Source organism: Hipposideros armiger, unplaced genomic scaffold, assembly GCF_001890085.2.
Source record: "Hipposideros armiger isolate ML-2016 unplaced genomic scaffold, ASM189008v1 scaffold_819, whole genome shotgun sequence".
NCBI lineage: Eukaryota > Metazoa > Chordata > Mammalia > Chiroptera > Hipposideridae > Hipposideros > Hipposideros armiger.
In genome coordinates, this window is record NW_017732169.1 from 305,232 (window position 1) to 331,356 (window position 26,125).

The following is a 26,125-nucleotide window of genomic DNA, read 5'->3' on the forward strand; positions in this document are numbered from 1 at the left end:
GGCCTCGGCTCTCCTATCTGTGAAAAGAGGGGGTGCTCCTAGATGATACCTTTGAGCATGGTTGACATGACTGGACTCAAAGTATGCTAACATTCAGGCTGTAAAAGCATCTCCCTGGGAGCAGGTTGGCATGCGCACACGGATATGCAAAGCCTGGTTTTCAGCATCTCCGGGGAAAAAACCAGCTTGAATCCAAAGAAACCAAATATGCTTTCATACAAAAGCCTCTCACTAAGTACTTGTGGAAAAGAACAACTCTGTCGGCTTTCTTAAACCATTCCTGTTGTTCCCTGGGGTTGCTGAGTTTATCAGTAAAGGCGGGTACATGTCCCTAGCGGAGTTGCTGTAAGGGAGGCCATGTCTGGCCCATAGCAGGCCTTCATAGAGAGCAGCTATCATTTCAGTGAAGTAGCAGAACTCAGTCATTAGGAAGACCTATTGACTTTACCCATATTTTTTGCTAACCATGTTTTTTATTTCTTCCTGATGTTCCAAGATTTCTTTGTTTATTGTTTCCTTTCTGTTTAGAGAACTTCCTTTAGCCGTTCTTTAAGGGTAGGTCTACTGGTGACAAACTCTTAGTTTCCCTTTGTCTGGGAGTGTCTTAATTTCACCATCATTCCTGAAGGATATATCTGGGTATAGAATTCTGGGTTGGCAATTCTTTTCTTCCAGCACTTGAAAAAGTATACCACTTCCTTCTTGCCTCCATGGTTTCTGATGAGAAATCTGCTATCATTTGAATTTTTTTCTTCCCTTTATAGGTGTCATTTTTCTCTGGCTGCTTTCAAGATTTTTTTGTCTTTAGATTTCAGAAGTTTAATTATGATGTATCTTGGCGTGGATTTCTTTGGGTTTATCTTGTTTGGGGTTTGCTTAGTTTCTTTCTTTTTCTAATGTGGGAGGGAAAGAAGTGAAAGTCAGACACATTGTCGTTAGCACCTGAACCACATCTCCCCCCAAACAGAAACCCCAAGAGCAGAAAGAAATGAGTGAAGTGAGAGAGGGGCTGTGCTTCCATCACATTAAATAGGAGACTTGGCAGAGGTGGGGGAGGGTTGTTTCACATCAGGATGTCAATCACTGGCCGACGGGAGGGGTTATGAGCAGCAGAGCTCTATGAAGGGAGTTCTCCCTCCCTCATTTATCCTGCTTCTCTTTTGGCTTTTTGGGGTTCCGGGACTGACTCTTGGCTTTGCACAGAGGGGGTCTAGGTGCATTCCGGTGAATCTGCTGATGACATGACAAGCAGGCCTTTACAGGTAGGGGCTGCTGCCTGAAGGTGGCTATCTGCCAAGTGTCCTGCTTCCTAGCCACTTAAAGTTGCTGGGCAGCTGCGGCTGCAGCGGCTGCCGCGGCCAGGGTCTCAGTGATGGGAGGCTCCGTCTGCCACTCTGCTTCTCAGAGGAACCCAAGGAGAGCTTTTCCTCCTCTTCACATAGGTCAGGGAGCCTCTGCAGACTCAGTCACCTGCAGGGCATCCACGTGTTTCTTTAGTGGCTTATACTCATCATGTAGCTGCCGGGTAGACTCTAGCAGCTTGTTTAGGTCATTCTCAGAAATTTGATGGTATTTTCCAACTGGAACAGAGAGAGGTAGGCACAGAGAAGAGACTCCAAGTCTCAATGAGGCTGTACAGGTGAGTGGATAATAGCACAGGCTCCAGAGCCAGACTAATACATGGTCAAGTCCTCAATCTGCTATGTATTCTATGTGACTTTTCTCAAGTCTCAGTTTCTTCATCTGTATAATGGTGATAATAATAGTGCCTACCTCATATAATCTTGGTGAAGATTCAGTGATGGAATTTATATAAAGCTCTCAGTACAGGGACTAACACAGAGTAAAGAATAAATGGTAGCTATTATTTGAATATAGCATCTTAGAGCTCTAATGGGTTTCCAGCTCATTTAGTATAACACCACCCTTTTACAAACCAGGGAACTGAGGATCAGAGAGAAGAAACTTCCTCAGAGAAATACTTCTTGGGGGCAAAGCCTAGATAAAAACTCAGGGCTTCTGCCTCCCAGTGGCCTTTCTCCTAGATCAATGATTCTCAAAATGCTGCTTCGTTTCTTGAATCAGTATGTTTACACCTCTTAACAAATGTGGGAAGTCTTCTGCCATTATTCCTTTGTGTACTTTTTTAGCCCTGCCTTCTTCCTCCTCTTTCTGGGACTCGAGGACACAGTATGTACCCTGGATCAAGTCATCCTATCGTGCTATGTCCCTAAGTAAAATATATGGGTCTGGGAAACAAGGGGTAGATGTAGGAGCAGCCCCCCATTACCATCACTCCCAAGGACCCCAGTGAGGACCCCTCTTATCCCAACTCTGGGCTCTGAGGATTTAGTCCTGTTTGCCAGAAGGGGAATAATTCCACCATCAGTGGACACACCGAAAGTCATGAAACTTTAAGCTATGGCTGCCACCAGATTACTTAAGATCACTACCAAGAGACAAGGAGGTGAGGAAAGGAGTCACCATTCCTGGCAGGATAGCTGACCCTGACCATCAGGAGGCAGAGCTGCTGTTATACAATGTGGAAAGAATATACTTGGCACCGAGGTCATCCACTTACAGCTATTGTTCCTTACTTGCTCAATTTTGATGATAAATGGACAAATGGTCATGGCCTGAGAAAGGCATGATGTACCTTATCAGGTAACCCATTTGGACCAGTAGAAGTACAAACTGAGGGCATATGGGGAGGAACGCAGAGTGAGTGGCAGAGGAGGGAGGTAAGTACCAGTGGCAGACTTCCGACAAGCTACAGCAGCAGGGGCTATGGTCAGTCACAGACCTTCCTCTTAAGTTTTCCCAGGAAAAGAGGCCATCAGAATCCTGAAGGGATCATTCTAAAACTTATGAAGCAAACGGATCTGAACAGCACAAGAGGTGGACTGTAGTGGAGACTGTGGTGTGCTGCCTGGAACCCTCTCCTCGGGACCGAAGCTGCTGAGAATGCTGACAGCCCTCGTCTCAGTTCCCAGAGGGGAAGTGCCTTTGCCTGAAGTCAGTCACCTCATCCAAGGTCACGCTCCCTTTCTAGTCGATGTGGGGGTATGGCCAGTTGCCCGAATAGGGTACATCTCTCTGCAGAGCCATCCTAGGTTGAGCTTGTGGGAATGACAGAGGTCTTTACTGAGGCCACAGCAGCTCAACTTCCTCCACCACGTCCTGCTTGCTTCACTCCCACACAGGTGCCGAGCCAGAGGACGCCCCCAGTAAACTTACTGTGCACTGTGGGGAATGTGGTGTGTTTCTCAAACAATTTCTGAGAGCTCGGTGACGGTGGTGGTGTGGAATGATGCTGTGCGAAATGGGCTTCTTTCTATTTCAAGGTCATCAAGATGGGGTCATTGAAATGGCAAATTTCAAACAATAGCAGTGCTGGACTGGAGTTCTGGCAAGTGGGAGGTTGGGTACAGTGATCAGTGCAACTATGGGTGACAGATCTCCCATTAGCTGGGTTGGCCTCATGTGGATGAAACTGAACAGAAGTGCTTACTTGGCTTGGAGTGGTAGGTGAGCTCACATAGGAAGACAGAAGCCAAGCTCTCTGGGCTTCTGGTAAGAATAGCAAGTCAATGGGCCCATCGGTACTCTTCCTGAATTGCATGATCTCTCATTATGTTTGAGTGACTGGCATAATCCAATTGTCAACAGTTGGGTGTTTTTCCCACTAACGGGCCTTGACCTTATGCAGAACTATCTATTTCCTGCATCTCTTATCAAGACCCCTATTCCATAATTATCTAACGACTAGCCTATCTTAACTTTGGTCTGCAAACCAAGGTATCTTCTTTTTCAACATCGCAGGAGCTAGCTCAGTCAACAAAACAGAAGTTCCCTTTTTAAGCTTCTTTCATCTCAGCTTCCTTTCCCCCCAAAATTACCCTTCAGCCTTAATTCAGATCACCTTAGAAAAGTAGAATCCATTGTGCTTATTCATATTGATGACTTTTATCAATATATCTAACAAAAATTAGTTTTAAAACCAAAGACATAACAGCTTATTGAGTAATTTGTCCATAGCAACCGTGGGATGTAGCCTGCAAATGTAGTTTCTTCTTTCCCTTTTAGCAGCAAACCCCAGTGGCTCAAGAGGACATCCCACTTGCATCTCCCGTTCCCAGTCTACTCAAGCCCAGTAAACAATACCTGAAAAAGAACATAATTTCTTTTATTTCTTCTTGAGGTACAAATGTCCAGTTAGGACGAGAATGAGCCAAGTGCTGGAGACAATGGCTAGCTCTTCCATTTGTTCCAATGAATTCCAATGGAGGAAGAGGAAATAGGGTCTATACTGTTTCAGTCTATTAATATTCGGCCTATCAAACTACAGCCTGGTACTCCTTGAGCAGGACTGCCCCAACCAGGCGGGATGTGATAACAGTTGAAGTACGGAGATGGCAAATATGGAGACTTCAACATGAATCTGCAGTGTAGTCCCATGCTGCCATACGCTCTCTACAATTCCCTATTTGGTCAGAGCTGGCTCATCTTTGCTCCACGGAATCCATCTTTGTTCTTCGGATTCTGCTTTGCTGCTTTTGAGAGACAGTAGGTTCAGAGTGCCTGGGAGCTGGTGGGGGCCATCCCCTTGGCAGCTTGCTGGGCTAACCAGTACTTGTATCTTTTGGTCTTGGGCTTCTCAAATTTCACCACAGACATAGGTACCCTCACAGTGTCAAGTCCATTTACCTGTACACAAAACAACAGGACTCTTCAGAGATGAGTTGTACACATAAGAGCTAACTAACTCGACCCCAATCCCAGCTTTTCACCCTCGTTTTTCACCTCGTCAGAAAAAGGAGACAGATGTGAAACACTCACCGTCACCTCACACCAGTACTCGCCCCACCGTGTGATGGGCTCTTCTGGTAACTTTAATGCATGTGGGGCGGCCACGACACCAAGCTGCAAAAGATCACAGCCAAAAGGAGCTCTGTTTACATGGCTGCCACTCTAGGCAGCCTCATCAAGACCGTTGAAGAATTTCCTGTACAGAGGTGAATAAAACTGGGGAGTTTACCCTGGCTGATCCCATGGCAGGGCACAGACCGCCACAGATGATGGCAGAGAGACTCAGTCCTAATTTCTCAGAAAGGGAAGTGGATTCACAAAGAGAAACAGAGGACTTGAGACCAAAATTACTGTATTCATTACTATATACAATAATTCTCCAATGAGTCATATCTCCCCTGGTTTTCCCTAGCTAGAGAGGAAATAAATGATACCGTCATCTTTTCCTATCGGCCTTCAACTCCTGTGACCGCCATTTGTCCTTAAGTCATTCCATCCCACACCCATGCAAGCCAACCAAGAACACGTCCCCTAATGCCAGCTGAACGAGTCCACCTGTCCCTCACAAAGGGGTCCATCCTGGGCCTTCTTCCCAGGGGCAGCTTCCACCCTCCAGGGGATGGCAGGGTAACTCACATTTTTAAAGAAGTGGCGGGCAACTATTTCAGGGGTGAGTTCCCATTTGACATTGTTCTTCATCCCCACCTCCAGGTGACAGCTTCTCAGAAATTTCACTGTCTGGGAGGAATTATAGACAGGGGATACGTTAGAGCCAGAATCCAAGGAGAGGAAACATGTTAGCAAGAGGCACAGGTTTGAGAGCTCAGGAAAAGGGCACAACTTCTGCTACGGCCAAGACAAGTGAGAAGACGAATGGCAAAGACAGAACGTTCTTACTGTCTCAAGGCTGATACTGAGACAGGAAAGATGTTTTAGTGTCACTTTAGAGGAGAATGTCACCTATACCTGGTTGTTCCTAATTAAGGAGAAACAGGCCGTGTCAAAGTTAGCTTCATCAGTGGGGGCAGCTGGTATATTTCAGGATGGAATGACTTTCATGAACTATTTATTTAAGCTAAGCCATCCTGCCACCTGTTGGCAGCTCAGCTCAGGGTGGGAATGGAACCGGTGACCCAGTTGCTCAGAGCTCGCACTCTTGAGCGAGCTCTTAACCAACTGAGCCACTCGGCCAGCCCTTCATGAACTATTTTAACCCAATACTCTGGCCCTTTAATCCCACCCCATTAATGATTCCTCCCTGCTTACTGAATGACATATAAATTCATTAGCCGAGGATTCAAGATGTTTTGTAAATCCTGCCCCAAGCCCCTTTCCAGCCATGTATTTCCTAATATTACACTATAAAATCCTTTGTTTTAGGTAGACTGGTCTACTTTCTAAGTTAAAACATGCTTTAACTACCTCGTTATACTCGTTCTCTCTTAAGAAGACCTTTCCCACCCTCCTGATCTATCCAAATCCTACTAATCCCATAAGGCCTAATCCAATCTGAAACAAGTCCTCCCCAATCACCCTAATCCATTTTAGTCCATGTCACTCTTCTAATTTACTGCCTTGAGTTTACTGATCACTTTCTCATGTAGTGACTGTATTTCCCCATGTATAAGACACACCCTTTTTGGGAAAATTTAGGGTCTAAAAACTGGGTGTGTCTTATACAGTGGTTGTAGATTTTTTTACTTGCATTTCCCGCTGAGGACAAGGCAATATATGAAGACAGTCACTGGTCATCAGACACAGATGATGGTTGGGAGTTCTGACAGTGATGAGGAGTTGTATGAATTTTATGATGAATAAAACTTGAGTTCAATAACTATGTAATACATTTTTTTCACATTTCAGGCCCCCAAATTAAGGTGCTTCTTATACACGGGAACGTCTTATACATGGGGACATATGCTAGGTTTTTTTTTTCCAACTTGTCTGTAAATATCCCTCATCTCACATTTTCCATGGGTCCCCTGGTGCCCTGGTTGGGGCCTCACTCAATAAGCTAGACCAGGGGTCGGCAAACTGCGGCTCACGAGCCACATGCGGCTCTTTGGATAAGGCTCGCGAGCCGCAGTTTGCCGACCCCTGGTCCAGTCTAGGGCACTTCACCCAACAGGCGAGAATCTCCCAGGTGGTCTCAATGCGGCAGCCACAACACTGCCTCTCTCCCCTCCCCTGTGTCTGCAATCAGGAGACGTCAAGGAAACCAAGGAGCTTTTCAGGAAGAGGTTGGTGACTCCTGTAGGTAACCAATAAATAGACTTTCTATATTTCTACTCACCGCCTCACCTGCCTTGGTCTGGATCCTCTCCAATTTTCCTTCTTGTCTCAGCTAGAAAAAAATTAAAGATGAGAAAAAAAAGAAAAGAAAAATGAGTCCATAATAAATAGTAACAAACTCTTACTATGCTGGGCATAGGCTGGGCCTCTGGATTCCTGGTCTTCTAGTCCCCACTTCATTTTCAAATGAAATATCCAAGGAAAGGAAGTCGCTAGAAGAAATCTTAAGGTTTTATTTCCCCTCTGCCTTCCTCTGAGCTCACCAATTTCTCCTCCTCAAACAACTTCTTGTTTTCAGGGGATGCATATACAGCCAGTCCTTGAGAAAGTAGTTGATTACGGCCCACAGATTTCTTCACGGAGACCAGGTCACCCCGCACGCCAAGTTCTGCCAAAGAGAACAGACACTGGATCAGAACTATCTAGGAGTCAGTCCCTAAAGAGAAGATGATGAAAGAAAGGAGCACCTCTTATTCTCTCACAGTTCTTATTCTTCCTATTAGAAATGTTAACATTTGCTAGAAACAACATTTAAGAGACTTCGAATTGGCTTCTTTAGGGCCTGATTTAGAAACAATAGTCCCTGTACCAAGAGAGGCAGCGTCCCGTCACAGGATTTCAGTATCGGTGGGTGGCACAGACGACCTCCCCGACTGCTCCCGCCACACATACTTAATGATCCCTCATTCTTGTTCTAATTGTTTATGCAGAAGGCCAATGTCACAATCCCAGTACTTTTTATGGCTTCCCCTTCTAAAAAATAGAGCTGATCTTTGCCACAACGTAGGACAGGGCAGCAAACAGCCGAAGGACACGGGCAGGAAAAAGGTGATGCCAAACACAACCAGCCCGAGAGGAAGGACCTCTGCCCAGGCCTTACCCTCTACCGACTTCGTGAGGATGAGCTCCAGGTTGTCTTTGGGCCCGTGCTTCGTGTCCTCCACCAGCTTGTAGACGCGGTGTCGCCGGTGCAGGCGCGGCTTCCGGCCCTCCCCGGCCAGCGGCACCTTCCACCAGCGCTCCACGATGACCGTGCCCTGGCGGCGGGGGGAGCGAGGGTGAGCGAGTCTCCACGGAGAGGCCCCCTCGTCCCCCCGCCGTCGGCCCTTCCAGAAGAGCCCGCCACGTCTCCACGCGCCCCCAGAAATGAAGCTCGGACGTAAGTGGTCCCCCTGGAGTCAAGTGCCCCATAACCCAGACCCGGCCCTCACCCGACTGTGAGAGAGGCTGAAGTCGCGCTCCGGGCCGGGGGTGCCCGCTTCGAGTCGCGGCCGGAGAAGCGCCCGGACTCCTCCTGACAGCAGCCGCTCAGCGCCTGCACGTAGCAGAGCCCGGCCCGGGGCCACGATGGGGGCCGCCATGTTCCCGGGCGCGGAGAGGCCCTGGCGGCGGCCCGGCGCAGGCGCAGGCGCAGGCGCAGGAAAGGCCCCCGCCGGGTGCCCGCGGCGCGCCTGAGGCGGCGTGACTCCGTCCCGCTGAAAGCAAGCAGACGCGGCGCGGGGTGGGCAAGGTGTGGGCCTGTGCTCACGCTTCAGCGTCTTCCTCACTCTCTTCTCCCTGTTTCGTTCCGGGAAAGGGACGCCCATAGTTACTGACAGAGGGGAGTGAACGTTAGGTGAACTGACACAAAAAGACACTGTCTCCCCCTTGGCTTCGCTTTATCCTTAAAAAGGGGGCTGTGGTTCAGCTCTCTGAAGTCACTTCCAGTTCTGACAGTCTGCGATAACTGGGTACTGAGGGAGGAGGGTGGCTGCCCTCATTTCCCCGTACTTCAAATCTATCTAAAGGTGGTGGAAAGTTGGGGTCCTCTGGAAAACCGTGCCAACCCACTCCTAACGGTCTCAGCCTGTTGGCTTAAAGTACTATAATATGAATATGCCAGCGACTTGCAAGTTTCTATTTCCACCCTAGACTTCTAAACTTGAATATCCAACTTCTTACTTGTCGCCTTCCCCTTACATGTCTCCTGGACTAGTCAAGTTAACGTGCTCCAAACTGCCTCACTTGCAGCTTTTCCTGTCTCAGTTGATGGAGACGCCAGCCTTTCAGTTCTTGGACTCAACTTCTTTCTCTTGTCTTGCTGCACAATTAACCCCTGATCGTTCGCAGAATGTAAAAGAATTTATGAGACTCTACAAGAGTAAACAAGATTTATTGAAAGTCAAAGAGACAGTGCTGGCAAAGGGAAGTTTTGCCAGGACGGAGCCCGATAGGGAGAGCTGCGGAGACAGAGGAGTACGAGAGAGATACTGGCAAATGGAGTTGTGCCAGGGCAGAGTCCAATGGGGGACAACTGCACCGAGGAGGAGAAATGCTGGGGTTTTATATTCTTTTCATGCAGGATGTAGGATGCTTGTCAGCTTACAGGGGGGTTGCCGTTCCAATTGTTTTCTCCTGGGAACTGCCCTGTTCCCATCTATGATGGATGTCAGCTTGCAGGGGATTGCTGTTGGGATTGGGAACCACTCTGTTCCCATCTATGATGGGTGTTTGTTAGTTTGTAGGGGGTTGCTGTTGCAATTGGGAACTCTTCTGGTCTCACCAGTGATGGAAGTAAGGCGCTTGTCAGCCTGCAGGTGCAGTGCTAGCCAGGGGAGTCAGAGCCCAGGGGTTAATGTTTAAGCTCGTCCCTGTTAACTCTTTGCCTGTCCCATCCTGCCAGGTCACAAACCCGCTCCCGTTAACTCTTTACGTGTCTCATTATCTCTCATTCAGGAAATCCTGTGGGTTCTACCTTTAAACTACTTCCAGAATCCAGCCACTTCCCACCACCTCCAATGCTTCATCCTGGAAAAAGACACTGTCCTTCTCCTGGATTACTGCGATGGTCTCCTAACAAATTTCCCTTGATGATCTACAGTTTATTTACATCAGTTGGAATCTTTTTAAAAACAGTAAGACCGATCATGTCACTCTTCTAGCCAAAACTTTGAGACGACTTCCCCCTTTACTCAAAGCAAAAGGCCATCCGATGGTCTACAAGGCCCTATATGATCTGGTCCGTTAGCTCTCTGACCTCAGCTCCCTGTACTCTCTGTACAGCTTACTCTGCTCTGCCCAGTGGCTTCCTTGCTGTTTCTTGAAAACACCAGGCACATTTCCTCCTTAGGGCTTTTACATCAGCTGTCGCTTAGGCATGGATTGCTCTTACCCGTAAATGTTGGCTTGGCTAACTCCCTCACCTCCTTCAAGTCTTTGGTTAAATGTTACCTTTCCAATGAGGCCTCCCTGGATCACCCCATTTATTCCTGCAACCTGCCCCAGCCCCTTCACACTCCTGATCCCCCTTCATCCTTTTTCCCCCCTTTTCCTCTTTCCTTTGTCCTTTTTTCTCCATTGCAGTTATCTTCTAACATACTAAATGATTTGCTTATGTTTACTGTTTAGGTTTGTTCTCACTGTTAGAAGATACATTCCATGGGGCAGGGTTCTTTGTTGACTGATGTACCCCAGGCACCCAGGATAGTGCCTGGCTCATAGTAGGCCCTCAGTAAGTACTTGTTGAATGGATGAATGAACATGCAGCGGTCTCAAACTGGTGGCCTCAGAATCACAATGTTGCTTTTCTTTTCTTTTTCTTTTCCTTTTTTTTTCTTTTAATTATTTTTTATTATGAAATACACATTTTTTAGAATTAGTTTCAGCTGTGCAACACAGTGCAATAGTTATTACTTTTTACCCCTCGAAGTGAAAACCCCCCTCCCCCAATCTGCCACCCCACTCCCCCCAATATCATACATATCTAATACAATTCCCTTGCCTCCACTCCCACACAATACTCCACGTCCGATGACCATATATATATATATATATATATATATATATATATATATATATAGTTGACATACAATATTATACAACATCAGCTTCAGGTGTACAGTGCAGTGATCAAGCCTCTTCCCCATCCATGATGCGGTCTCCCTAGCAAGACATGTGACCACCTGACACCCTACAAAATATTTACATTATTAATTATATTCCTCTGTCTTTCATGTCCCTGTGACAATATTGTAGTTGCATATTTATGCTTTCTAACCCCTTCCCCTTCTCCCTCATCCCCACCCCCTTCCAACTAGCAGCCATCAGTTGTTCCTCTTTATCTCTGAGACCACTTCTGTTTACTTTCCTCGTTCATTCAGTTTTTTAGATTCCACATATAAGTGAAATCATATGGTATTTGTCTTTCTCCGACTGACTTATTTCACTTAACATAATAGTCTCTAAGTCATCCATATCGTCCCAAATGGTACGATTTAATTCTTCTTTATAGCGGAGTAATACTCCATTGTATAAACGTACCACAGTTTCTTAATCCAGTCATCTACCGATGGGCATTTCGGTTGTTTCCAAGTCTTGGCTATTGTGAATAACGCTGCAATCAACATAGGGGTACATATATTTTTTCAAATTAGTGTCTTGGGTTTCTCTGGATAAATACCCAAGAGTGGAATTGCTGGGTCATACGGTAGTTCCATTTCCAGTTTTTTGAGATATCTCCATACTGATGCTTTTCTTTTTTTAATCAAGGTTTTTTGTTTAGTTTTGTTTGCCAATGTTAAAAAAAATTGGAGAAATTTGCCATAGAAACCTGTCTTTCCAGTTTCTGTTGAAAATCATACAGTGTGGTACCACTGAGTCTGCATTGCTGCATGGCAACAGGATGGATAGAGCTGAGTTGTGTCAGCTTGAGACAGGGTGTGAGCTTTCCTTTTCGCTACAGCCCCGCCAAGCAGCTCCACTAATTGCTTTTAGCCCTTTGGGCCCCTGGAGGCATTTAGCTGGCAATTCCTACCCTGCAAGGCAGTGAGAAAGTGCAACTATGTGAGGCCTTCCTGAGTTATTAAGGGTAAGGATGATAATAAAAATATTGAACTGATAGGAACCGAGAAGTAGCCAATCAGGTGAGACCTTGCAGAAAGGTCTTGGAAGCCTCCTGAAGTGTCAGACACCAATCCTTTAGTTGCTGAATTTTAGGGGAGTGTGTATGTGTGTTGTGGGACAGGCAGGACTGTTGACCAACCAGCACAGAAGCTAAAGCATTTTAACCACTGTCACAACTGTGACGTGCATACCTGGCTAGGGGGGAGGGTGGGGGCCTGAAGTGACATAAGGGCTGACTCGTGCCCGTGTCATAGTGCCTACCGGGTCACAATGGCACCAGGTGGCCTAAACCTCTGCCACCCATCCTGGAACCTCACTTTGCCGCGGGGAGGCACTGAACTGAGAAACTGCCTTGTTACAGGTCGCGCCCCTCTTTCTACTCCCTTTCTTATATCAAGAGGGGAAAAACACGGAACTACCTCTACCCGATCTGGTCACCGTACGCCTATTACCTCTACTGTTACAAATACCGGCTCACCCTCCGGGAGAAGATGCTGCCTTGTTACAAAAGGTACTTGTTTTCATCTCTACTTGGGGTGGTTTATGTAAACTATATGGAAAAATAAAAGAATTTGAAAGAACTTCCCAGTGGCAAGAGATGATAATAGGAAAATAGGGTGGAAGGCTGGCATGGCACGTTAGAATTTTTCCAGCTGGCTGGCCTGGGAAAGTGGACACAGGCTGGTTCACAGAAGATACATTAGATAGTGGCAGAGCCTGGTCCCTGGAAGTTAGGACCCTCTCCCCATCTCAGACTTAGAGATAAACTAATTTGGGCCTCTTTTTTCCAATCAGCATCATTTATAAGGAACAGGAGGACTTGACACTCCGGCCCCGTTCCTGCCTTCAGTGCTCCTGAGTCCCTAGCAGGCCTCCAGGGGGGCAGGCGCACCGAGCAGGCTGACGGTGACCAGCTTAAAGAATTGTACTCGGTAAGTGGATTGCGAGCTGGTGCTGTCGGGTTGGTGCTGGGCAGCCCCGTGCCTGCTGTAATGATACCTTGCAGAGAAGGGACGTTCGCTAGTTGGAAAACAAATCCTAGAAAGAGCTGGATGAGGGCCTTGGAGCTCATGTGTAAAAGCTACTTGCTTTAGAGACAAGGATTCTGGCCCGGAGACCTTCAGGCAAGTTCATAGAGCTGGTGGTGAAAAGCAGGATGGGAAAAGCGGAAGTAGGAACCTAGGTAGAGCAGGCTGTATTGAGTCTTGTGGGACATATGGCTGTTCAGATGCTAATGGACTCGAACTCAGAACTCCTGTGCTTGCCCTTGTGTCATATTGTAGCGTGCCTGTGTGTAACCTCTGCATTTTAGATGAGAAATGGGAGAATTTAGAAAAAATCCATATGATGGGAAAAGATGGAGTATTATCAGTGAGAGTGTGAACAGTTGGTGCAGCATTATGATGTAAATGGCAGTTTCTAAGGGGGAAGTGCTCCCCAGGTGAGGTTAGCTCGGGTAACTGCCCTGACTCCCAAGAGTCCAGTTGTTTGATATGGGGAACTCCATGATAGGGGAGTTAGGTCCTCGGACTAAAGGCTACTGTGGCTTCAGTCCTCCCACGCTCTCCGTTGGCTCTCTCCTTGCTTCCACAGACACATCCCAGTGGGCCTGAGATTTGAGGTGTGGACTGGGTGCACACAGGAGCAGGACACTGTGACCCTCACTTTGACTCCTTTTTCAGGCTGGTAACCTGACGGTCCTTGCGACTGACCCCCTGCTCCATCAGGACCCGGTGCAGTTAGACTTCCACTTCCGCCTCACCCCCCGGACCTCTGCCCATTGGCACGGACTTCTCTGTGACCATCGACTCTTCCTGGATATTCCCTATCGGGCCTTGGATCAAGGCAACCGGGAAAGGTGACTGAGCCTGGAGGGGAGAGGAGTGGGACGAGGGAGGGCGCGCCTTTCTCTTATTGCGTCATAGTCAGGTACTGGGTGTGCCCACCTGAGGGCTGACTCAGGAGCTGGATAGTTCAAAACACTGAAGGGATGTGCAGACAAGCCTGTGAGCCGGCCCCGGGGTCTGGGGTTCATGGGCTAACAGCCAGTCCATGGGAGATTGCTGGGTTCAGTCAGAAACACAGATGAACCATAAACAGCTGAACGGGTGTTTTCCAGCTGTTTTGTTTGTAGAGCCGTCCTTTCTCCCCAGGCCCTTCATGGCATGGGTGTCCATCTAATCGTGTAGGATCCCTTGGCTTCAGAGAAAACCCTATCAAAACGAGTCTAGCAACTTGCATTTCCTGACTGGGGTCCACAAAAACTGAGCAATAGATTTCTGTCCAACCAAGTAGGTGCCTCTCTGGAACATTTCTGGAAATGTTCGCTCACCATTTCGTTAACCGTGATTTTTCTCTTTGGATCCTAGCTTGACCGCAACACTGGAGTATGTGGAAGAGAAGACCAATGTGGGCTCCGTGTTTGTAAACTTCCAAAATGACCGCAACGACAAAGGTGGGGATCTGCTATCCTCCTGGGTCCTTGGTGCCGAAGCCGCTATCAGTGATTCTCCCTTTTAGGAGATCCTCTTCCCCCCAACTCTTTAAAAAGGGCACCCTCAAGCATTTCAGGGTTCCAGCCTCCCCTCCCCCAAGGAAGTTAAGGTATCTAGCATTCTGTTCAAGTTACACCTGAACTATCAGGAAGTCCCTGCAGGTAGGTTTCAGGAGGCCGACTGAGCACTGGTGGGATTCCAGAGCCCATTCAAGGCACCTGGCTGGTAGGACAGAAAGGGTAGCGAGTGGATTAAGCACCTCGTGTGAAAGGGTCGGGCAACAGGCCAGGAGAGGGATGTAGTTCACCAGGTGCCTGGAGTACATGTTACAGAAAGTACCTCCTCCCTCAAGCAGTGGTGACGAGTTTACAACACAGTCATTGTGTTAAGCACTTTGCAAACATCATCTGGTTTAATCTTAAATTCTGTGAGGAAGGTTCTAAAATCCCCCCTTTACAAATGCAAAGACTGAAGTTCAGAAGGGTTAAGTCACAGACTGTCATACAAAGCCAGGGTTAGTCTTCAGTCTGGCTGACCCCAACAGCACACCGCCCCCATGGCTGCACCACACTGCTGCCCACAGCCACTCCCTGGTGGGAACCCCAAACCCTAGACAATCGCCCCAAGTTTCAGAGCATTCTAATTGTTCTCTCCTTTCACAGGTGCCCTGCTTCGGGCCTTCAGCTACATGGGCTTTGAGTTGGTCAGACCAGATCACCCCGCCCTTCCTCCCTGGGACAATGTCATCTTTATGGTGTATCCCCTTGAAAGGGACCTGGGCGACCTGCCCAGCGAGCCTCCCTGAACACGCTGATTCCTACAGGCTGGGAGCCCTGATCCATGGGACCCAGGGACCCAGGATGTGATTGAGGACACCTTCCTCCCACCTAGGAATAAAGGGCAGTGCAATCTCCAAGTGTTCCTGTTTCCTGGGGGCAGGTGGGCTTGGCTGGAGTGGGCCGTGGGCCTTAGAGCTGGGTTCACTGTAGGAGGAGCATTTAATGACTGAACAGATCAGCGGGACCTGAACCAAAGAGGGAAGGGACCCAGGGATTTAAGGCTCCTTTTGCGTCCCCCCCACCCCAAAGCCATTTCCCCATTTTTTTCTAACCCTTTCCTGAGCACCGGCCAGGAGCAAGAACCAAGCCTTCCGGGGAGATTTTCATCCACATATTTGAGTTCAAATGGCAGACAAGTGCTAATGCCTTGTCTTTGGATGTGGGGATTGGAGAAGGAACACTTGGGTCCCGCGGCTTTGGCTCAAGGGGATGTCCATAGACACAGTAAGAACTAGGAAGCGTGGAAGAGGTCATTCCAGACAGCAGGAAAGTACAGGGTTATACTGGAAGCACACAAGGAGCCCATCAGAATGGGGGAAACTGAGAAGAACTAAAGGCCACATTAAAGGAAGACTCAGACACAGCAAACTGCAGCTAGGAAGACACACACTTTTTTCAGAGCAGGACGTCTTACAAGGAATGACCTATGTCAGGGGACCTTGCTACCTAACAGGAAAGGATGAGGAAACAGTTCTCAGTGGCCTCCTGACCCCGTTAGAGAGCAGCTCCAATTCCACGAGTTCACGGCAGCCAAGGTCTGAAAGGTCAGATCAGTGGCAGCCGCCCCGATTCCCCCAAGACCACGGGAGCCACTCAGCACAGCTGCTCCTTCACGGGAGCCTCTGCTCATTGGTGGAGACTTTTCTGAGAAAATAAATTCTGAGAATCGTGGCTATGGGAAAATAAGAGTTGCCACGCACTGTGTGGGTAGGTCTTGATAATTCCTAGATTAAAAAAAAAAAATCCAGCACATGGCATCCTTATGTGTTAACGTCAAGTTTTCCAGTTTACCTCTGATCCTCAAAAAAAAAAAAAGTTCTTTCGCTATTATTCTCCTGGCCACATTATTATGCATTTATATTTACTTTTGAGTACCTTCTCAGTTCTCATCGGACCCTCACAATACTGTCAGAATGGACATTCTAAAGTCTTATAGAACGTTTACAGCTTTCTAGAATCCTAAACTAGGCCTTTTCTCCCAGAGAGCATCGGTGGGGTCTTACTTACACAGCCCAAAGCCAGGCTGGTTCTGGTTCTCAGCGGACGGCTCATTCAGAGCGAGTATGATGTGAACACGGGAGCGACACTTCTCCATAGACAGGGCCCTCTGTGTCAGCTGTGTGGCAGTTTCCACCAGATTTAGGTCTGGAAGGTACCGGAGGCCTGCTTCCCCCTGACGAGTCAACAAGCATTTAGTTTCAGATAACTTTTTGAGAACTTTATTCAGCAAAGAATCTCCTGAATGCTTTAAACAGGTACGTATGTCCCCTCTCTGGGTGTGTGCCTGTATATTACAGACACCATACTGGCGATCGAGAGTATTTCCCGAGCCGCCTTTCTCCTTGTCTCCTTGTATTTTAACCAAAGTGTACAGGGTCATAGCTGGAGCAACACCTCAAAAAACCCGTCTCCAATAACAGTGGCAGTGGAGGCCGGAGGCTTAACATAAACAGGCTGCTCTGTGCCTCTGCCCCCGGACTCAACTGCAGCCTTCGAGTTCACCACGCAAACACTTCTTTTAGCCAGTCACTTGCTGAGGTGAGTCAAGGTCTGCAGAACCATCACTGCCGGTGACCACACCCTGGCTGCTTCCCAGCCCCCAAAGGATGCGGCCTACATTAAGTAGTGTGCATCCTGATGGCAGGGGGGACAGGTGTTACGTGCAGGTGGACGTAACGCATTCAAACTCTGGGAGGGGGTGGCAGGTGGTGTAGGAGCACACGTGTCTCCCTCTACCCCACACACTTCCTGGCAGTCCAGTGGAAGAAGAAAATGTATTTGGTCCACAGCAAGCCAGATCGTGTGTGGAATAAACAACTGCATAGATCTGTTGCTCACAGGCGCCTCCTCTCCAGGCACCCAATCTGTGCCAAATCCTGCCAAAGACAAAAACAAAGACACAAAAAGCTTGGAAGGGCTCAATCTGAGACTAAGTTCAAGCTGCAGGAAAGCAGCTGTGGAGACGTGGGCTTGGGAAAGAAAGAACAAGCGAGGCCCCCGTTGTCACCCCATTATGTTTCCCATTGCTACAGACAGCTGACAGCTCCACTCACACAGCAAAGCAGGAGGTGGAAGCAACGACGCTGACTTCAGATTAAGTAATCATCTTCAAGGTTGTCATCAGCAGACAGAGAGGCAGCTTCTGTGCAGCAGAAACGAGAAGTGAGGCACTGCCCTGGTGCAGCAGGCCTGCCCGAGGCGCAGGGGTGCTCCGTGACCACCGGGGTTAGGAGCCGGCCTTCACAAGCCCCCCCAGTCTGGAGAGACCGACTAATGGGAACCTCTGAAAATGCTCCAGGAGGAAGTGCTGTTGGTACCTGACAGGCTGAGGCAGGACAGGGTATGTGCCATCTCCCCAGGGCTCTTCTTGGTCTCTGTGAGCAGGCTGCTATCAGAGACATCTGCATCTGTGGCCTGAGAGGAAGGAGACAGAAAGGAAGAATGTGTCGGCTGGCGGGAAAGGAGCGGCCACTTTGTCACTCGCTCATAGGATCTGATTCAGGCAGCTGAGTTTGGCTGCCGAGAAGGCCACATGCCTCCTTTGATTGTGACCCTAGTGGAGCAACTCCGAGTCCTTAGGAAGCTCTCTACAAAACGTCCCGCGTGACCAGGAGCCTCCTGTCTTCACGGCACGAGAAGTGCCCTGGAGGAGCGCCGGCAGTGACCGCAATGCCTCACTCACCACATCCAGCAGCGTGTCTGAGACACCTCTGTTCTCTCCCACGTCTTCAGGGAGCTCAACTGCGTATCCTTTGCGAACTAATTCTAACCCAATATCAAGTTTCTGAGAAGAAAAAAGGAAAAGGGAGTGAGGTTCTCTCTAAGGAAGGGCAAATCTGAAGGAACAAAGAGGCAGGACTGATCCTCTGAGGACACGCCTCTGGGCGGACGGGAAGCAGGACTTACAAAGTATGGCAGTCGTATCAGATCAGGCTTTCTGGGCGAGAAAAAGCAAATGAGCCGTTGAGCAACGAGCGACCCCCGTCTTACCTTGCCATTGCTGGTATCATACAAGTAGATCTTGGGCCAGGTTGAGACCCCAGTCTGGACGTAGCTAGAGATCTTGGCCACCAGGGGCTTCCAGCCGGCACAGTGAGTGAGCCTGTCAAACTCATCCAGCGCTGCTTCTTCCCACTGTCCGCCTGGCAAAAGATGGCGGGAGAGCCTAAGGGGGTGTGCTGCCGGCGTGGGCTACACCCTGGAGGGAAGCTGCAACTGCCTTTCTATTCCGGAAGGCACCTGTGTCTGTCCGCCAGGCCAGTTTCTGGCTGTGGCTTTCTAGTGCTGGTAAGAAAAAGACACCAAGCCCCTAGAACTCAAAGAGCCTGGACTGTGAGAAGCCCTGCCATGTGCTGTGTCAGTTATTCTATTTGAAGCCAAGGTCAGCGGGTGTTGGGACTCATTTACCTGCGGGGGCAATCCGTGCCAGACTACACTCTATTGCTTGAAATGGAAGGCTTAGGAAGTCACTCCTGAAGTGAAAGAAATTGAAGTTAGAATCCCAGCACCGAGTAGCCCCAGGGGAGAAGACACTCACCGGCTCTATGCAAGTATGTTCTCTTCCGAACCCCCACCCACCCCTGTGAGGAGTGTCAATAGCTCGCCGCCCCACAGCCAGGGCCGAGTCAATAGCTGGGACTCCAGCCTGACTCCAACCTGGCCTGCACTGACCTGAGTGCCCTGAGGTCCCTCAGTGGGCAGTCGCCATTATCTCCAAAGTCAACAAAATAGAGGTCCAGATTCCCATTCTCCAAGGTGCCAAGGACCCGGGCTCGATACCAGGAACCATTTGTAAGTAAAGGTGCTGCTACAATGTCGCCTACGTGCACAGTCAAGTCTTCGGGCTACACACGGGATGAGGGGTTGGGAGAGGAGGGGAGAGTTAAGAAGGGGGAGGCCAAAAACAGATAAACCGGCAAGACCGGACGCAAGAAGGAACGAGGCACTGCTCCACAGGAAAAGGAAGCGAATATACCGCAAAGGAAAAGATAGGCCCCTTTTCCATCAAACCCAGCCCTGTCCCTGTGGAAGCTCACCAGGCTATTCTCATAGTGCTGGGTCATCTCACTGACAAGCTTGTCCAACTGCAGGCTGCGGGAGCCAATGATTTGGATCCAGAAGTGGTTAGGATGCTCAGAGGCAGACACGTATACTTCCAGGAACTCGTCAGCATGGAAACTGAAGTCAGGACTGGGGACTAAACACAGGGAAGGGCCAGCTAAGCTGCAGAACCACCACCATCTAATATGATGACCACATCAGAACCCGCTGTGGTTGGAATGGGGAAACTGCCCCGGCGGGGAGAGGTACAAAAATCAACTGGCTATTACCATAATAAAATGGTTCGAGAGACCCCGGGATGAATCATACAAGAACTTCTTGAAGAAAGATGCTAAGCTATGTTTTGTACCCTCCTAAGGAACTGAGTAATAAGAGTTTACATTTTTAGTCATCTGCCATGTACTCAAATCAGTCACCAGTTACAATGACGGTAAATCCTCCGTATTCCAGCTGCAGCATGGACCAGTGAAAAGGTACATGGACAGACATGGGCTCACTCCAGCTCCCAGTCTTCCACTGACTCATTATGTGACCCTGGAAAGTCTGGACATGCCCCTCTTCAGGGCCCTCGTTTTCTCTGCCCACCCAACACCCACGCACAGAAGAGAAAGCTCACAGCCTTTTAATTCTTCTTGAATGGCGATGATTTTCTTTTCAAATGATGAGACAGGCCAAAAAATAAAAGAAAAACCATCAGGTTGAGTATTTTACTTGTTTAGTAAGTACGTTTGGAGAAAGAATGTCATGTAAATTCAACTATTTGATATATTTATTACTCACAGCTTCGTTTCCTGTCAACAAGCATATTTCTATATTATTCTCTATCATTAGCTGGTTTGTACGTGTATTCATAAAAATATTATCTTTTGTTCTAATCCAAGTAAAATATTACCAGGAAGGCATATTTGTGACGAAAGATTTATGAGTAATCAAGAAAGTAGACATTTCTTTTATTGTTTCCTCTGCTGAGTTCTCTCAGCCAGTGTCTTTATCGTCTATACAGCTAACAGGTTCCCCCTCTGTTACGTACTTTCAAACATGGACGTTCCTGGACTGGTCTGGGCTCCAGACTTCTGAAAGGTGTCACCATCAGGCTTCTCCCAGGAACCTTCTTCTGGCCCTACAACCGCCATGTCGCCACCACCTTTGCGAGGAGGAACTGCCAGCGGTGCAGCCTGTTCCGGGCTGGCACCAGAGTTTTTCCAGAAAGCTGGCTCTCCGGCTGCAGCCGGCTCTATCACTTCCTCTCTTCTTACACTAATTGGCTGCTTGCGTGGGACTCTCGTTTCGGCAGAATGAGCGATTCTCTTCCGAAGTTCTTCATCTTCTGAAACCTTCTCCAGTATCAAATGCTGTGGAAAGTAAAAGAGGGGATGATAGCTATGTGGCCAGATAGTTTGACCCAGGACAAATCTGACCCAGGAATATAAAGGGTTCTTCTCATTCTTAGATATGACTCAAGTGTATCAGTTACTTGCCTTGGCTGTCGCCACTTCCTTCTGTGTTCCTGAGATTTTTATAAGTCTTGATAGTAGTAACGTCCCCTCTGATTCTTTGTCACAGGTAATTTTGGCTCCAGAGGCCTTACAGATAGAACGGATCGTCTCGCCACCTCTCCCTACATTGAACAACATATAAAATCCTGTCCTTCTGTCCTGACCAACCATAATTCTAGAGAAATCACTATTTTGTATGTACGAGTACTAGGAGAGTCCGTTCCCATTGCCACACTGAGCAGAATGCAAAACACTGAATAGAAAGCAGGAGCTACTGAAATTGTAAGACGGGGACTACTGGGTTATTCGCTCTCCCCATCTTAGAGCACCTCTAACACCGGCTGGTTTAATTTCTCCATGTCATTTCCACTTTTTGCCCACTCAGTGTATGTCACATCCCCACTTTATTAGAAGAGACCCCACACGCTGCGTGAAACATGGGACCAAGGACAGGACACGTCTCTGCTTCGAGCAGCAGCATAAGGGATGCTCTAGGGCAGCGGTTCTCAACCTTTCACAGGGGTCGCCTAAGACCATCGGAAAACATATTTTCGATGGTCTTAGGAACCGAGACACTGCTCCTCTATCCGTCTCCAGGCCCACATGCAGATACCCCCACATATGAGTACCTGGCGACCCCTGTGAAAGGGTCGTTTGACCCCCAAAGGGGTCGCGACCCACAGGTTGAGAACTGCTGCTCTAGGGGAAGCCTGACAGGAGCTCTCTGGAGCACCTTGAAAGATCGGGGGAAGGAAGGAAGCTTCCTTTGCTTCCCTCTAAAAATCTATTATGAGGTAAGGGCGTTTACCCGAACCCCTCAGGAACCTATCTGTAAAGTTCAGATCACACAACCTCTTGAGGATATGGTTTTTGCTTTACCAATGGCTCTGTATGAAAGTAAAGCTCTGGTCTCAATGTCCCTTTCTTTTTCCCAGCAAGGTGAGGGGAAGTAGGCCAGGAAAGACCCCTGGGAAGGTGTGAAAGACAGGTAAAGGTAAAGAAAAAAAGGCAACAGCAGAGGAAGCTGTCCAGTGGTACCTATGATTCTGCCCACAGATCTCTGAGGAACTGAGAGCTGCTCAGACACTGGGGCACTCTCTGTCAGGATCTGATGGATTGCTGCTTTGGCTTTGCACACCTGAACAGGAAAACCACTGATAAGCAGCACCCGCTCATCGCCTACATCCTCTGTGTCCACATCAATCCGAGCACCGGTTTGCTTCCGCAGCTGCAGAGAAAAGGATACCATTCGGGTCAGCAAGGTACTCGGAACCCGACCCTGGAGGCGGATGGAACTGGACACAATTACCAGCCAAATCGGGTGCTATAAGCAGTTCCCACTCACAGGTGTACTTATGGAAAGAGATTAGTGACAAAGGTAACCCTGAATAGCAGTTAATTTAAAACGGTTTCTCTTTGGGTACAGAACGGTTTCCTCCTGATTTTATCTGGATTAGAGAATTAAATATTTTGTTTCCTTGACATTCCACTTGAACAATGGAAGATGATAAGAAGAATCAGGCAGCTATTCAATATTTACTGTCAATTAATGAGAGTTTATTAATTTCATAGTAGAGAGGAATGGTTTATGCTATACCAAGCCGAGACTCATCCAATCAAAAATCCCCGTTTTGAGCCAAGTCATGTCATCCATTTTCAAGGGAGCGGAAGTACTCATCTCCAGAAGGTAACCAGCATCTTAACTAAAACGTTCCTGTATTTTTTTTCTTTTTAAAATATACACAGTGTGGGTGGGTTCTGTGAGATGGGGCAGAGACGGGAAGCAGGGTGCCTGCGCACGCGCTTACCTGTTTAATGTTGGTGCCCTGCCGGCCAATGATGAGCTTCACAGCCTCCTGGGGCACTCGCATCTCTATCTCGATGTCGTCCTCCCCAACAAATGTCAGCCGCTCTTCTGCACAGATCACGGCTCATCAGATCGGACTTGGATAACACCCACAGACAGCTACTACGAGCCCTCCCCTGAACTGAGCTGTCAAAGAGACACTGATGCAGGAGATAAAAGCAAGGTCTCAACCACAGTGACAAGCCAGAAGTGGCAGCTGAGTGGGAATCGGAAGATCCGGAAAGACGGGTAAATGGTCATTGTCTCTGGGATACAGTTTCAGACGCTAAAATGGGGAATGCATTTGGCTCTGCAAGAGAGGTGCTGGGTTTTTAGGCGAACTCTTCATCTTGGAGAAGAACGAAGGCTGCAAGTCGCCCAAGGAGTCCATTAGGCTCACAGCTTCTCCTGTTCGTACATAAATCATTTCCCTAGGTCTAGCCTCTGGGGAAACTAAACCCCAAGCTAGTCTTCTCCTAATAACTGAATAGAAGGAGCATATAAGGGCCGGCTGAGTGGCTCAGTTGGTTAAGAGCTCGCTCAAGAGTTTGAGCTCTGAGCAACAGCGGTTCGAGTCAGCCCGAGCTGAGCAGCCGNTCTGAGCAACAGCGGTTCGAGTCAGCCCGAGCTGAGCAGCCGTGAGCTGCCAACAGGTGGCGGGATGGCTCAGGTAAAAAAAAAAAAAAAAAAAAGGAGCATATAAAAAAGAGTATAGATATTTTTTAAGAAAAGGAAAAAGAACCCACTGCAGCGTTGATGTTGCTGAAAGGACTAGATCAATAGAATCATAAAATGAATTCATTTCATAGAAATGATAGCTTCATATAAATGATAATAGCTTCACATTAAGAACAGAGATAAAAAGAAACCAAACAGTTTCAGTCAAAGAGCCCTCATAGAAAGCCAATTACATTCCAACAAACGCTTTCAGGTTAGCAAGGCCTGAACGCCGCCTGCCATTTCCATATGTACATGCGTGGGGTTCACATACCTCTGCTTTCCCTGTATCTGCGGTACAGGATGTAGGCGATCGCCGCACTGGCTGGAATCCCGAGGCCCAGTGCTATTTTCTGAATAGTGGACAGGCTTGTCCAAGAAGTCCGTTCAGTGGACATTTTCTGCTGTCCTCTGACTTACATCCTGAAATAAGCAAACGAGGGAAAAGAAGGCGCTTTCATCCAACACCTTTATGACTGGCAGGGAGACATGGGAACATGTTACAATATTATTAAAAAGAATATACCAAAGGAAAGGAAACAAGCTGAGTTTCATAAAGGAGATTTTTTTTTTCTTAAGTAATTCTTCAATATATGAACCTGAAACTACCACTTTCCTACATTAAGATATGGTTTGTTCTGGGTGCCTAGAAGAGACTTCAGTTCTTTTATGTGCTGGTTACTTCATATATTTTCTCATACGGGCTCTTAAGTGCAAGCGTGTCTGCACTATAACGTGCCTCGTTAAACAGTGCTAGCTAGCTAGCGCTCTGTTATGGGCGCAGCACGCTGGGAACACAAGGAGGAGTAAGAACTGCCCAGAGATGGTCAAGTAGAAAAGATAAACAGCAAAACAACTCATTACAAGGCAATGCGAAGACAATATAAATGCTTGGTTCATGCAACAGCTGGGAGGAGCTAGAACTTAAAAGGCTTATTTCTTAGATAGTACATAGGTGAGTACCACCCCATTAAAATACAAATAATTTATCTTCTACATTCAAACCAATAAATATTTAGTATCCAATGGGTGCTTGGCTGTGAGGAGACAACAGTCCAGACAGACTTAGTAGCTGGCTTCACAGAGCTTCCTATCAGGCAGGGAAGGTCTTATCTTGACAGGTAGCGGTCTGTAGGTGTTAAAGGTTTGGAGAAACTGAACAAATGTAGCCCACTAACTCAATCCGCACTCCAATGCTGCCTGCCTTTAATACCATCTTTCTGGCCACAATTCATGCTTACAGGGCATAGAAAGCATAGAATTTTAGAACTAGAAGGGACCACAGAGATTATCTGATTCCACTCATGTTGCAACTGGGGAAACGGAAGCCCAGGGAAAGAGAGAGATTTCCCAAACGATACGCAGCTCATTAGTCATTTCCACACAAAGCAGTGTGCAGTGTGGTTTGAAGAACAGTCAGAGTGGCATCTCTTCAAGGAAACTCAAAGGACTAATAGCCATTGTTTTTTTCCAGTTCAGAAACTATCAGGGGCAAGGCAAAAAATCCTCTGGCTCTGTAGCTAAAGCCCCGCCTCAGTCCTGACCCTTTACACCACGCTGGGTTTCATCACCATGGGGTTCCCCAGTACTCCAAACATCCCTTCAGTGCACATGCTTTGCTTATCATGTCTGATTAAACGGCTGTGTCTGCAGGGAGAGTGAACTGAAGGCAGCAACGGTAGGCGTCGGGAGACTAATTCAGGGGCTAGACCAGGTGTCAGCGATCAAGATGCAGAGGAGGAGGATTCCAGAGCATTTTAATAGGTAGACTACATAAGACCTAGCAATTGATTTATGGAAAGGTTCGAGGCTGAGCCAAGGAGCTCACTTGAGCACCTGGTAGATAGTGGTGTTTTGAGATAGAGAATATCGATGATTTGGTGGCGGCGGCTTGTGTGGTAGGAAGATGAATGTCCGTGACCAGGATAAATTTGTTGGGTGACTTCTATTTGAACCAAAGGCTACATTTTACTAACTCCTCTTCAGATATTACAAACGAAGTTTGTGCTAAGTGAGTTATCGGCTGTGGTCTCCGAAGAATGAATATCTACTTGATTGATCAAGTATAGTTTTGTTGATAATTTACACAGCCTTTCACACTACTGTAACTCTCTCTTTAGAAGAAAAGATGTAAAAGTGGGAAATAATATGATGGAAGCGGGGATAACTATATAGTATTGAATGCTGGCTTGTGTTTGATTTTATTACTTCCAATGGAGTGTGCAGAGGAGGAGAGTAGACATAATTAAAGAAAAAACAGGGCAAAATAAAAGGGAAACTGAGAAACGGATGGCGGTTCTCATTAAGGACCGGGCCACGGAAGGGTCCGAACTGGCGTGGGGCAAACGCTCTCCCACCGGGTCCGTTGTGGAATAACCCTGGGCGCAGATCGTTTGCTGTGGATACGGTTACAAGCCCCGGGGGTAAAGCTGCCCCCAACAGCGCCTCACCAGCCGGGGCTCGGACGCC

The 26,125-nt window shown here is 48.0% G+C and overlaps 3 protein-coding genes across 3 annotated transcripts; 1 reads left to right on the forward strand and 2 right to left on the reverse strand.

Moving 5' to 3' along the window:
- Positions 1 to 4,165: 4,165 nt before the first annotated feature.
- MRPL9 (mitochondrial ribosomal protein L9) lies at positions 4,166 to 8,503 on the reverse strand. The gene is made up of 7 exons (XM_019628973.1): positions 8,313 to 8,503; positions 7,982 to 8,138; positions 7,365 to 7,489; positions 7,103 to 7,153; positions 5,446 to 5,547; positions 4,840 to 4,923; positions 4,166 to 4,707 (listed from the first exon to the last, which is right to left on the reverse strand). The coding sequence occupies exons 1-7, from the start codon at positions 8,460 to 8,462 to the stop codon at positions 4,573 to 4,575; spliced, it is 804 nt and encodes a 267-aa protein (XP_019484518.1). The 5' UTR covers positions 8,463 to 8,503; the 3' UTR covers positions 4,166 to 4,572.
- Positions 8,461 to 15,884, forward strand: OAZ3 (ornithine decarboxylase antizyme 3). Its single transcript, XM_019628944.1, is given in 8 exon segments — positions 8,461 to 8,480; positions 8,522 to 8,611; positions 12,344 to 12,493; positions 12,778 to 12,838; positions 12,840 to 12,914; positions 13,665 to 13,840; positions 14,352 to 14,437; positions 15,140 to 15,884. Coding segments are annotated over 8 exon segments (801 nt in total). The 3' UTR covers positions 15,283 to 15,884.
- Positions 15,885 to 16,739: 855 nt separating this feature from the next.
- On the reverse strand, positions 16,740 to 24,074 carry TDRKH (tudor and KH domain containing). Its single transcript, XM_019628971.1, has 13 exons — positions 23,931 to 24,074; positions 22,902 to 23,008; positions 22,132 to 22,321; positions 21,076 to 21,215; positions 20,628 to 20,949; positions 19,573 to 19,733; positions 19,208 to 19,380; positions 18,944 to 19,008; positions 18,527 to 18,678; positions 18,219 to 18,320; positions 17,854 to 17,950; positions 17,590 to 17,678; positions 16,740 to 17,412 (listed from the first exon to the last, which is right to left on the reverse strand). The coding sequence occupies exons 1-12, from the start codon at positions 24,052 to 24,054 to the stop codon at positions 17,626 to 17,628; spliced, it is 1,686 nt and encodes a 561-aa protein (XP_019484516.1). The 5' UTR covers positions 24,055 to 24,074; the 3' UTR covers positions 16,740 to 17,412; positions 17,590 to 17,625.
- Between the last annotated feature and the right edge of the window lie 2,051 nt (positions 24,075 to 26,125).